Raw genomic sequence first — 12460 nt, forward strand, 5'->3', positions numbered from 1 at the left:
CATTTTTCCTGATTATGGAACTAACACCATTCGTCATTTAAAATTTGGAGAAAGCAGAAATGGCTGGCGAGCAGGTTGGAGAGGGAGATGGCCAGATCTGAGCGAGGGTGGTTGGCGTGGGGGCGGGGACAGTGGGAAGCCTGTCCCGGCAGTGGGTCTCATGCTGAAACGGAGGAAACACTCTACCTCTGGGGTCCCGCGGCCACATCTCAGCCTGGCCTGAGCCTTCCCGGCACTTTCTGTGGTCACTTGGGTGTGGGCTGGAACCTTCAGCAGTGGGGGTCAGTTAAGGAAGGAGAGCTCAGCTCCTCAGCCCTCATCCCGTCAACCACGAGAGATGAAGGGCAGTGAGGGGCCCTCCCCTGCTGACGGCAGGGCATTGTGACGGCCTGCAGCTCTCCCTGTGACCTGAAGACACACGGCTGTGCTCCTCCCTTCTCGCTGCGTGATGCCCAGTGGACGATGCTGTTGTCATGGTGATGGGAGGAAGGAGGGGAGAGCTGCAGGGAGGAGAGAGCCCACCCACAGAGAGGTCAAGCTGGGCCACGCTGTCCCCTTGGACACAGGCTACTTCCATGAAACCACAGGGGATGGGGGCCACTGGTCTGGTGGGTCTGCCTTGGGGACTTCAGACTCAGGGTCGTGGCATGTCTGTGACAGAGTCAGGCAGGACCCAGGCCTCCAGGACCTGGCTCAGTGGCCCCCCGGGGCCCCCACCTCATGACGCGCAGGCCCCGAGCCTTGGAGCCTTGGTAGTGGAAGCTGCGGGGAGCAGGCCCCACCACCCCACTTTGCCCTGCTGAGCAAATGTCAGCCTGACCCCTCGAGGAAGCCCCCAGCCAGGCTCTCCTGCGAGATCCTGAGGAACAGGTTCCCTGCCAGAGCAGACACCCCTGGGCTGCAGGGAGATGCGTGGTTTAGTTAAAGGGGCATTTCATCTCCCCAGGGGGTAGATTGGGCCTAGAGCTTTTGAAGGAGCTGGCCACCCCTGCTCCTTGCTGCATTTCCTCTGCTCTCCCGCCCCGTCCTCCCTCCTGGGGAGGTGCCTGGTGTGGGCGGTTAACCTGACTGGGGGGCAGGCACCTTGTCTGCAGGTCCCCGCGGGAGCAGTGGCAGTGGGTGCTTGCACGCGGGCGTGCAGGGACTCTGGGGAGCCCTGGAGTGGGCATCGGAAGCCGACTTCGTTGAGGGCTGCTGTGTGGGCTCCTGTGCTGGTGGTGGGTGCCGAGAGCCAGCTGTGGGCGTGGTGCAAACATTGCCCCCCCACCCCCGCCTTCTCTACCCAGGTGACTTCTTCAACCAGAGGCCCCATCTCTCTGCAGACCTGCCCCTTCCTCTAGTTTGTGAACTGGGATCTCCTTATATCCAGACTGCAGTGAGGGGTGACAGGACCGCAGGGCTTCCCCGTCCTCCCAGCGAAGGCATGCTCTGTAGGCACAGTGCCAGCACCCCGTCTGCCTTCTCTCCTTTGACCCCAGCCGTGCCCTGGGCTCCGTGCACCCCCAGCTCACAGATGTGCAAACGCAGACTCAGAGGAAGGGCAGGGCAGGATCTGAGCCTCACCTGTGCCGGCCCCCCAACACCTGGGCAGCGTGCTCTGGGCCCGCCCGCTCCCAGGAGTCAGGTGCAGGGGGTGCGGCCCCAGCCCCTTGCATTCTGACAGCAAGCCCCTCTTCCTCCCCCTGAGTCCTCATTCCCCCGGATTCTGAGCTGCTGAGGCAGATGCCTGTCTACTGAGGGCTGCAGCCGGCTGTGCCACCCTTTGCACCAGCTGGGAGCTTTCTGACGCCCGGCCCCTTTTCTCACTCCTCCCAGATGCATCTTGGGATGGCAGAGTTGGCAGGGACCCCGTGCATCCCCAAACAAGGAACTGTGAGGTTTTCATGGAAAAAAATAATAAAGAGTCTCAAGTCCAGATAAGTTTGAGACTCCCAGCCCACTCTCATCTCCTCGAGAGTCTCAAGTACCATGCAAGCGCGAAGGCTCTGACAATGCCTGCTGCAGAGAAACCCTTTCACCCGATTCTGAATGCCTCATACTCCGTCTGGTTCCTCTGGCAAGGCTGCAGCCCCCGCCCCAGGATCTCTGTCCCCTGCCCACTCTGCAGAGTGCTCATCGTGTCTGAGACCCAGCCTTTGGATTTGCCGTCACTCTGGACAAGAGCAGTTTCATTGGGGGAGTGGACGCGAGTGGGTTCAAGGGCAGATGAGGAGGCGACGGGGGGAGGTGGCGGGAAAGGTGCATAGACCTCCTGGGGCTTGTGGCTGAGGGAGGGGAATGCGACGGGGGCTGGGGGTTTGGGGGCAGTGACAAGGGACAGCTTACAGGTGGGGGTGACCCAGGAGGGAGGGGAAGTTGGTGCTGCCATTGGGTGGACGTTTCAAGAGACCCGCTGCCCTCCTGGGGCTCGTCCTCACGAGCCTCCTGCTCCCGGGGGCCCCCATTGCAGGAGGGAGGCAGGTCCTGGTGGGAGGGCAGCCGGTGGTGGAAGGCCCGTCGCTTTTCAAACATGCTCTGACCGGGAGCCCGGCCCCGGCGGGCTGGTGGGCGGGAGTGGTGGGTGAGCCTTCCTTCTCACAGGCACCAGCGAGGGCGGGGTGGTGGGCAGCTTCCCCCGCACAGCAGCTCTGTCTCGAAGGCCCCCACCCGGGGGCAGGGAGGATGGATGCCCCCGAGCTCCGCCCTGCCCTGCCAGGATTCCCTCCTGAGTCCTCTCCTCCAGATGGATGGAGCTGGCAGCCTTGCCTCCTTGTGCTTCCCCACGGGGTGCCCAGGGGAGCCCCACATCCCCGTTCCTGGAATTGCTCTGGAGTGTGGAGGCAGGACTGTCACACGGGATGAAAGCTCGCTGCTCTCCTGACCCAGTTCCCTCATTTGCCAACAGGGACGCTGGGACCTAGAGAGGGACTGACTTACCCCGTATCCCAGGGCGGACACGGCTGGGCCTGGGTCTCCGCGCTCTCGGCACCTGCGCCTGGCTGGTTCCCTAACACCCATCGGTGTAACGCGGAGCCTGCCTCCTCCCAGGAGAGAGCAGACGGAAACCCCTTTGCTCCTCCGGGCAGAGCCGAGCAGGGCCCTCATTCCAGGGGGTCCGTGATGGATCACAGGCTGCGGGCCAGTGGGGGCCGGCGGTGCCACGGAGACCCGCTCACTTCCCTCTTCCCTTCTCTCCTGCAGGCCTTTTCCCTCCGAGGAGACCGCAGAGAACGACGATGACGTCTACCGCAGCCTGGAGGAGCTGGCTGAGTGAGGGCCCAGGCGGGGGACGGACGGGGAGGGGGAGGGGGAGGGGGAGATGGGGGAGGGGCACGGGGGAGGGGGACGCGGGAGGGAGGGAGGAGGAGGGGGCGTCTTCACATGGCTGTGGAGGGTCGGGAGAAAACGTGGCCACCTCACCGCAGGCAGAGCCGGCCACGCCATCCTGCCCAGGGCATCTCTGCATGATTGGGGGTGGTGCGGGTTCCCCCACGCGGAGTGGGAATCTGGGCTTCTGCAAGATGCCAGACAGGTGGGCACTTCTTCCTCCACGAGGTCAGATGTTGAGGAAAGTTGTGGGGAGAGCCGGGGTGGGGGTGAGGCTGGGCCGGGGCGTTTCCTAGCCGGGCCCTCGGATGCTGTGTTGGTAAGGGGCAGGCTGGCGTTTCCAGAAACAGGGCCGCTGGGGCACAGGGTGGTCTCGTGGCCTGACAGGGCAGGCGTGGGGCTGGACTGAGACCAGGCCACCTGAAGACACAGGGGCATCTCCCGTTTTCTCGGTGACCCCATCTTTGTGTCTGCTTCATTCCTCTCTCTGAGGATTTCCTTGTTCTATCCACATGCAGCCCACGCCTGGCCATCCCTCCTGGCTGTTTCACCTCGTGGTCCTGGAGCCCCCCGGGACTGACTAGAATCCCTGGGCAGTGGCTATTCCTGAAGAAATCGTCTAGTTCTGCAGGGTCGGCTGTGGCCAGGGGTGGGATCCTGTGGCCTGCTGCTCAGAGAAGGGGCCAGGCAGCTTCCCTACAAGGGGCAGTGGGGTGGAGGAGGCTGGGGTGCCCCATCCTGCAGGAGGGGAGACGAGGCCTGAGAAGGGACAGGCTTGCCCAGGCCCTGGGGTGATCACTGGGGGCTCCTCACCTGGCTGGCCCACTGCCCTTCAGGCCAGGTGGAGGACCCACTGCCTGGGCTGCCTGCCAACGGGGAGCCTCATTCCTGTTTGACGGCAGATGTTTCTGTGTTCCCAGATAAACGGCTGTTTCTTGTGGGACAGCTCTTGTGGTGTCTCTCCCCTCATCTCACAGCACAGACAGAGTAAGAATCACAGCAGGAATGAGAGCCAGCACTTACTGTGTACCTGCATTGTCGAGCCTCACCTGCTCGTCGGGGCTGCCTCTAGGGTGGGGGGCAAATATCTTTTGCAGGATCCCCGTCTATTTAAACAGGTTGAGTCATCCAAACATCAGCATGGCAGCCGCATGCTGGCGGCCCAATCTCATGGGATTCTGTGAATGAAATACCTACTCTGGTGTGAGCAGCTGCCACCTGCCCACCTTTCTGAAACTGGCCTGCCCCCCCGGCCCCAGGACCCCACTGTGAATCTGGGGCTCCTTGGGACATCTGGTCGACCCCACCTGGGTTACAGGCCAGAGAGCACCCTGAGGGGAGACAAGGGGCCCAGGGTCCACGCAGGTCGCATCCAGGCCTGGAGCACCCATCCGGATGCCACTGTGCACGCTGACTGGTCCCAGGAATCCGAGAGGGACTTAGAGAATTTCGAGAAAGGTGTACTCCAGCGTGCGGGGCCTCCAGGGGCTCACCCCACCCTGTGAGGCTCAGGGGGCACAGCTTGAGGGGTGCCTCCGGGGGACGAGGACCAGCCCGTCCTGCTCCCTCCCACCCGCCATCCTGTCTGCAGCCCCCTTGCTTGCTGAGCTCAGGGTTGGAACTGCCTCCCCTCCTTTCCTAGTATTTCCCCCTTGGAGCTCCTCCTCACCTGCCGAGTCCAGGCCGAGGGTCTCCCACTCTGGGAAGCATGTCATCCTCCACACGCCCAGCCAGCATCACCACCCCACCCCGCACCCCGCAGAGCACCCACATCCTTTTGACCTTTGAGCCATCAGTGGGTGCACCACGATTAGGTGGTTAAATGTCTGTCCTTACAGACCGGAAGGTTCCCGAGGGCAGACCCTGCGTTTTCTATCCGCATCCCCTTCAGCCCCTTGCAGCACGTGCCTCGTGCACACGCCGCAGCCAGAAATACCAGGTAATGATGACGGTGGTGGTGGGCGGTGTTTCAGAGCCAGAAGGCCGGCCCTGCTGGGCCTCCATCCCCATATCTCCCCCACAATCTCTTTGTGAGGTGTGTTCTGTGGGTGTCCCCACTTTACAGAGAAAGACACTGAGGCCTACAGAGGGCGAGCCACTGGCAAGCGGCAGAGGCGTGGTTTGACCCCAGTCTGTGCCCTAACCTCCCCACCATGCAAAGTCGGTGCCCCTCAGAGCCCGGGGAGCCCCCTGTCCAGGGTGGAGGGCGAAGTCCTGAGCTGCCATTTCTCCTAAGTCACCGACCTGAGGTTGGGGGTCTCTGCCCTCAGAAGTGTCCCTCAGGGGTCAGCACAGACTGAGGGCAGGGAGGACAGGGGCCACACCGGCCTTGTGCAGCCCGTATCCGGCATGAAATACCCACTCAGTACCAGCCAGGGGACCCACCCCTCAGCTGTCCCCTGGGATTCCTGCCCTTCTCCGAAGGCTTGTGGGGCACGTGCAGTTTTGCAGATTCCTCGCGGTGCGTCAGGCGGCAACCCCGGGGTGCCCATTTTCCCTTTTCTCTGCCCAACCCGGTTGTGACTGACCTCTTGAACCAAAACATAGGATGTAATTCCTCTTGCGTAGAGAAGCCAGAGCAGGGGGCCTGTGGCTTTGCACACAGTTCAGTAGTATTATCTCATGACATTAAGAGTGGGCCTCCTTAATCCAATGAGCTCCTCATGACCGCAGTCACTGCGGACGTAAATCGTGAATTACAGGGAAGGGGAATGAATTCGAGTCTTTAACTTGCGGTTTGCTCCCAATGGGTCCAGTTTAATAAATTTTTCGTGCTTTTTTCCTTCTCCTTTCACTAAAAAGCAAGATTTCCTACCATCCTGTCTCCGTGGACCTGGGATTGATAGTTATCTGCGATGGCAATCTCCAGGACCCAAACAGAAATGCCATTTCTTACCCGGCCTCCACTGGGGGAGGGAGGGCGGCCGTGACTCGTCGAGGCTGGAGCTGGGCAGTAGCCTAGATCTGACGCTGGGCAGCGGTGGGGAGCAGGAGAGTGACATTTGGAGCAGAACCAGCTAATCCTTTCTTTCGAGCTCTTGGCCAGGTGTCAGAAGCGACGATCACCTTGTGTTTCTAAGGGCCCCTCCCTCGCCCAGACCTCAGGTGCTCTGCAGCTGATGGGGAAAGTCAGACACGGGCTCCAGGTGCAGCTCTCTCCCACACAGGAGCCTGGTCTGAGCCGCCATGTGTGAGTGGCCCGACGTAGGCTTTCATTCATTCATTCATTCATTCAATCATCTATTCTTTGCCCACTGGTTACTAAGCACTTTCTGTGTCAGCTCGAGGCCAGGAGCTGGAACTAGAAAGGGGAGTGAGACGCACCCCTGCCTCCCGGGACCCTGAGCTTGGTGCAGGGAGGCAGAAGCTAAGGGCCGTTTCAGGGCAGTGTGTGGGTATTGCAAGGGGGCAAGTGCAGGCTGCCTCGGGCATCGCTGGAGGAGAGGCAGGGGTCTCCCACGTGGGACCCTCTCAGAAGACCCCTTAGAGGGGCCGCTCTTACCGGGGGCGTCTGGGGCCTTCACAGCCCCCAGTGTCGCCCCAGCAGGTTATTGAGGGCCCCCCAGCCTCAGCCCACGTGACACTGCTCCCTCTTCCACCCCACCTACAGCAGGTGCCCCAGGTCGTGCAGGAGAGTCTGTCTGTCCTGCTCCCACAGTGACTTGTTCCCAAAGCAGCCAGGATCGTCTCTCAGACAGACCTGGGAGCCTCAGCTCTGTCGTGTCCTACTTGTGTGGCTGTGGCACGTTACCCACGCCTCTGCGCCTCGGTTCCCCTGTGTATAACATGCGGTGTCCGTGTCTGCTGGGAAGATCGACAGTGACATTGTGGGCACACCCTGAGCGCTCAGGCAGGGTGGGTTCCCGTCCATGCCTTTTACCAAGAACGTGACTTTCCTCTCCAGTTTCCAGATGGCCACAGTAGCACCGTCCAGGAGAAATCGAACGCAAGCCACGTGTGCGATTCTAAATTTTCTAGTAGCCACATCAGAAAAAGAAAAAGAAACAGGCGAACTTAATTTTAAGAATGTATTTTTATTTAACCCAACATATCAAATATTATCTAGTTCCACACATAATCAGCATAACAGATGTGGATGATGTAGCTTACACTCTTTCGTAGAATGTAAGCACAGCTCAATCCTACTCGCCGCGTTTGCAAGTGCACAGCCATGTGTGGCTCGTGCCTCGGTGTGGGCAGCGGGGGTCTCGGATCCAGAACATCCTCCAGGAGCTGTTGCAGAGCCCCCCACGTTTGAATGGATGACACTGGACTGAGATTATGTTCTCATGTGCTCCAGGCTCTCTTTTGAGATCACTAAATGTCGTATAATCAAATAGAGCAGCTGGTTGAAAAAATGAACACAAAGTATTGCCACTTAAAAACACTTTGTCAAGCAAACTAAGCCCAAAATGAGAAGCCTGTTTTTAAATTGCTCTAACGATTAGTACCTTGCATTTGCATAATGGCTTATCCCTCCGTGCAACCCCCCTCTTGTTCTGGGGTGCTCTTCACTTCTCATACCTGCCTGAGTCCTTGGCAGGCTGGGGTTAGGTGCCTGCCTGGGGGAGCCCCCGCCCGGGGCTGGAAGGCGGATTTGCACACAGAACAACCCACACCCACACAGACAGCTCACCCTGGGAGCCCGCGTAGGCACCTGCCGAGGAGCAGGGCTGGCATCCCGGCAGAAGGGGCAGACTCGCAAAGGCCTGGAGCCCTGAGAGGTGGGAGTGGGGGTGAGGCCGGGGAGCAAGGCAGGGCCAGCCTGCTCGGGACTGGGGTCTCCCGTCTCAGAGACGCGGCCCAGCGCGGCCCCTGCGGAAGTGCGGCATGGTTTGAGAGACCTCGTGGTGTTTGCAAGAAATCGGAATTATTGAGACTCCCTGGGACTCACAGGAGGACCCCTGCCACCCCCAGGAAGGCACGGCCCACGTTGAAATGCCTGCTGTGACTGCTGGGCTGTGCTTCAGGGATGGAGGGTGCCCAGGTGTGGAGACAGGGGGCTCGGAAATCAGCTCTGCGGGCTGGAGAGGGGAGCTCGTGCAGGTGGGCGTCTGCCCGTGTGAGGCCGTGTCCACCTCCGCTCGCGTCCATTCGGCCTCAGCGGCTGATGTCCAGCCACACGTGGCTCTCGCGGTGGTGTTCTGTCTCACTCTGGGCGCATTAGTACTGCTCTGGGCCTCAGTTTCCCCATCTCGAATAAAAGCATCAGCCCAGGTGGTACGTGGATCCCTTCGAGCTTGAAGGATCCATGTTTCACGATCGAGGAGCCTACTGCTCACAACTGGTTTCGCTTTTGTTGGAGTTAAAATGATTTTCAGGCTTAAACAAATGTGATCGTGACACGGCGGGGAATGTAATTCATCCGTAAATGTCTAGCTGCATGCTTTAAATGTGGCATGCTGGCATGGTTGGGATAATTTTTTAAGGTGCGTGAAGTGTAGAAGGCGTTTCCTGAGGTCGATGCCGCTTTCAAGGAGGTGTGGACGCCTTCCTGGAGCTGGTCTTCCTTGTCCCTGGGGAGGGAGGGGGGCACTGCTTACCGGGAGGGCGGAGGCCACGCTTCTCCCTCCGGGCCCTGAGGCCGTGGCCACTCTGTGCTGTGCCCCTCAGTGGGGGGACGAGCAAGTCACTCTGCCTGACTGTGACCTCATCAGTGAGAGCCCGTCCTCACCCACCCCAGTGTCCTCGCCCTCCTGCCTCTCCCAGCCACAAAGAAAGTTTGTTTAAAAGCTATGCCATGTTCCCTGATGGCCAGGCCGCCCTGTGTGAAAGTTCAGGTCGCGCAGGGAGACCTGCGTGTGTGGGGGACGACCGTGTGTGAGGCCTGGATTGGGTCCGGAGGGGCCGGGTTTGGGGAGGTCCCATGTTTGCCCCAATGGATGGCCTTTCGAAAGGGCCAAGTTTGAAAACAGACTCTACAGAAGCAGCCCTATTAAAAACAAACAACTCGGCCCTGTTAGGCAGCCCTCTCTCCGTGCCTCCGTGGAGAACATAGACCCCACCACAGTCTGAAGGAGGTTGAAAGTAAAGCCCCCCGGAGCGGAGGTGTTGGCAGACACCCGCCTCGGCCAGCCTGGGTGGCTGCCATCCTCAGGCCGATGGTGGGAGGAGGCCGTGGGTGGAGAGGAGGCTGGCTGGACGGGGACGAGGCTGGCTGCCGGGGACAGTGCTGCAAAGGCGTCCTCTTGCTTTGCAGTCTCGGTGCTCGGGGACACCTCCCAGAACTGGGTGCCCTGGCTCTGGGCTGGTGAGGTGGTGACAGCCAGGCACAGAATGGCCTCTGCTCTCCCATGGTCCTTCCTCCACAAGGCCACCCTCTCTGCCGGCTGAGCTGCCTCCCCTCTGGCCACTCAGGCCTTCGTCTGTACAACAAACACTTAGGGAGCCGACTGTGTTCAGGCACACGCGGTCCCGGCTTGAGGTCTCCTGGGCAGCACGTGGTCCCTCAGACCCTGTCGAGGGCCTGTCCATCCTCACGTGAACTCTGGGAGGCCTGGCCCGGCCGTGGGGACTGACATGACGGCAGGAATGAAGCCATTGCCCATGAAGCATACGGGGTCTGATCCCATGCTGAGCTCTGTGGGTGGGTCCTGGAGCCTTCCCTTTGGATGAGGAGGAGCTGGGCTCTGAGACGTGAAGGCACCTGCCCAAGGGCACATAGCAACTAAGGGCAGAGCCGAGATCTGTCTGACTCAGAAGGCCACCTGCCTGGCCACCGCTCCCTGCCCCAGGGCTGTCTGATGGAGCCCCACCTGGGCCCCTGCAGTGCTCTTATGGCTGTTCTAACTCCCGCAGGAGCTACCCAGGCGGTGTCCACTGGGATCAGACCTTGACAGGCCAAGATACTGGAGGGCTTCCTGGAGGAAGTGCACTTTGTGGGTGCACAGGATTTGCCAAGATGTGATTTAGGAAATCTGCCCTCGCCCCCGCCAGGCTGGTCACTGCCTTATTTGGCGCTGGGGTCCTGGGAGAGTCTGGGTCTCAGCTGTGTCTGTTATTCAGGAACTGAGGGCAGGGGTCCCCGCCCCAGAGTCACCCCATATGTGCAGCCCGGTAACTGGGCAAGCAGCGCTGGACCCCTGGCCTCTCTCCCCTGACTCTGCGGTCTAGACAAACTGCCCGATGCCCCTGCCCTTCTGGAGCTGCTGCAGGACCGGCTGGGCAGAGGGCAGCCGCCCACAGCCTGCCGGGTAAACAGGCTTAGGGCCTCCCTCTCTTCTGGGTACGGAGGCGACTGGCCGCAGCCAGCAGAACTAACAGCCCGCACTCTGCTCCCCGTGGCTTCAAGGGCCCTGCCCTGCCCTCCTGGGACGCCTTGGCCCCTGGTACGTAGGCCTGAGGTGTCCTAAAGGGCCCTGGCTGCCGTGGGGGCTGGGGCTTCAGTGACCTTGAAGCCCTGCTCCCTGACCCCCAGCACTGCGGGAGAGAAGTGTGTGCATCGTCTCTGTGAGAGCGAGCACAGGGGCCTTCCGAACAAATGCCGAGTGGACGCCCCATGGCCACTCTGCCTGGCTGAGTATTCAAATGTCTGCAGGCTGGCAGGTACGGCACAGACTTTCATGAATTTTTATTTTTAACACCTAGTTAAACCTGGGTCCTTTCAGGTCCGAGATGATCACAGCGATTCTGTGTTCTGATTTAAAGTGTTCTCTGCAGGGTGGAGAGGCCAGCGTGGAGCGGGAGGTTTTCAAGCCGGGCACGTTCATCTTGCTGTTTTCTAGAAAGAAGCAGGGACCAGCGGGCTGTGGCCAGAGGGAGAGATTTACATTCTAAGAAAGGCCTCTCCGAATCACTCCCGTCACTGTCTTCTGGGACCCCATGAGTGTAAAGACGAGGGCTTTTTTAACACTATTTCTCTTGTGTTCATCACAAACCTGACACACAGTGACACTTCATAAATATTGCTCAAAAAATGAATAAGCATAACATGCTGGCTTTCATTATAAAAAATCCTGTCGTGTACGTAATATCTGCTGTATTGATTGCCAAACTCCTATTCATCCTACAAAACCCAGCCCAGAGGTCACCTCCTCCAAGAAGCCATCTCCAACCCTACCAGGTTGAATGAAGTGCCCTTTCCCCAGAAGATTAGAAAGTACACCAGGATTGTCTTTGTCACTGTGTTATTATTGGCTTCCTGTATTTGTCCCATGCCGCCCCCAGAGGTGAGCTCCCCATAAGGGTCATCCCTAAGGGAAGAGAGCACAGAAAGGGCAGATAAGTTGACCTGGGCCCTGCACACTGTGGCACAGAGGAAGTGCCCAAGGGTGAGGTCCGGAACATTTGCTATTCCTATACTGAGGATCCAGGCGGTGGTTGCAGGTGCAGTTCGGTGGGTCCCCAAGTGCCGGGTCCTGTGCCTGGGTGTTGCCCCATCAGCTCAGCCTTCACAACAACACTGCAAGGTAGGTGGTCCTGCCCTCATCTTGTAGTTGAGGAAATTAAGGCTCAGAGAGGGTAAGTGACTTGCCTGAGGTCACACAGCACACTTCACGTGACAAAGGAGGGATTGAAACCCTGAGCCATGCTGCTGTGGCCCAGGACATTTCCCTGGGCCTCCCCCTTGTGACCCAGCCCAGGTGGTCGGGAGGCTCTTCTGCTGGTTAGAAAGAATACCTGGAAAGAGGGTCGTGGTGGGGAGCGCACAGCCAGGTGAACCGGCTCCCTCTGGGCATCTGGTAGCCGTGGTCTTGTCTAGCTGTGCTCTTACATGGCTTTGCAACCTTGGGGGACTATCTGGCCCTCTCTGGGCCCTGATTTCTCCATCTATAGGGAGAGCAACCCCTCCCTTACAGGTTAGGGTGAGGGTCCGCCGAGGGCGTGTGAGGCCGACCTCCCTAACACACATGGAAGCAGCTCATTGTCTGTCTGTCTGTCTGTCTGTCTGTCCCCGCATGCAGACCATCCAGCCCCGGCTGGCTTCCTCAGGCCCTCGGAAGTCTCCTCTCTCTGCGCCCCCACCGAATGGTGTGGACCGAGGTCGGGAAATGTCCGATTTCGTTTCCTAGTAACAGGTTAAGGATGGTTTTCTACCCTGCTGCCCAGCATCAGACAGCGTGGGGCCAGAAGGCACGTCCCGCCTGTCAGCAGCGATATTTTCTGCCCGCCGTAAACATACAGGCTCACCAGAGGCAGAAAGCGGGGAGTTTGT

General features: G+C 59.7%; 1 protein-coding gene across 2 annotated transcripts in view; it reads left to right on the forward strand.

The window, feature by feature from the left end:
• Nucleotides 1-12460, forward strand: part of VAV2 (vav guanine nucleotide exchange factor 2) — a 192774-nt gene that overhangs the window by 125523 nt on the left and 54791 nt on the right. For both annotated transcript variants that reach the window (XM_087418837.1, XM_014782305.2), the window contains exon 4: nt 3181-3249. In XM_087418837.1, coding sequence (XP_087274963.1) covers nt 3181-3249 — 69 coding nt within the window. The remainder of the gene's footprint in view (nt 1-3180; nt 3250-12460) is intronic.

This window comes from Ceratotherium simum, chromosome 29 (assembly GCF_057802395.1).
Source record: "Ceratotherium simum simum isolate JZ-2026a chromosome 29, ASM5780239v1, whole genome shotgun sequence".
Classification (NCBI taxonomy): Eukaryota; Metazoa; Chordata; class Mammalia; order Perissodactyla; family Rhinocerotidae; genus Ceratotherium; species Ceratotherium simum.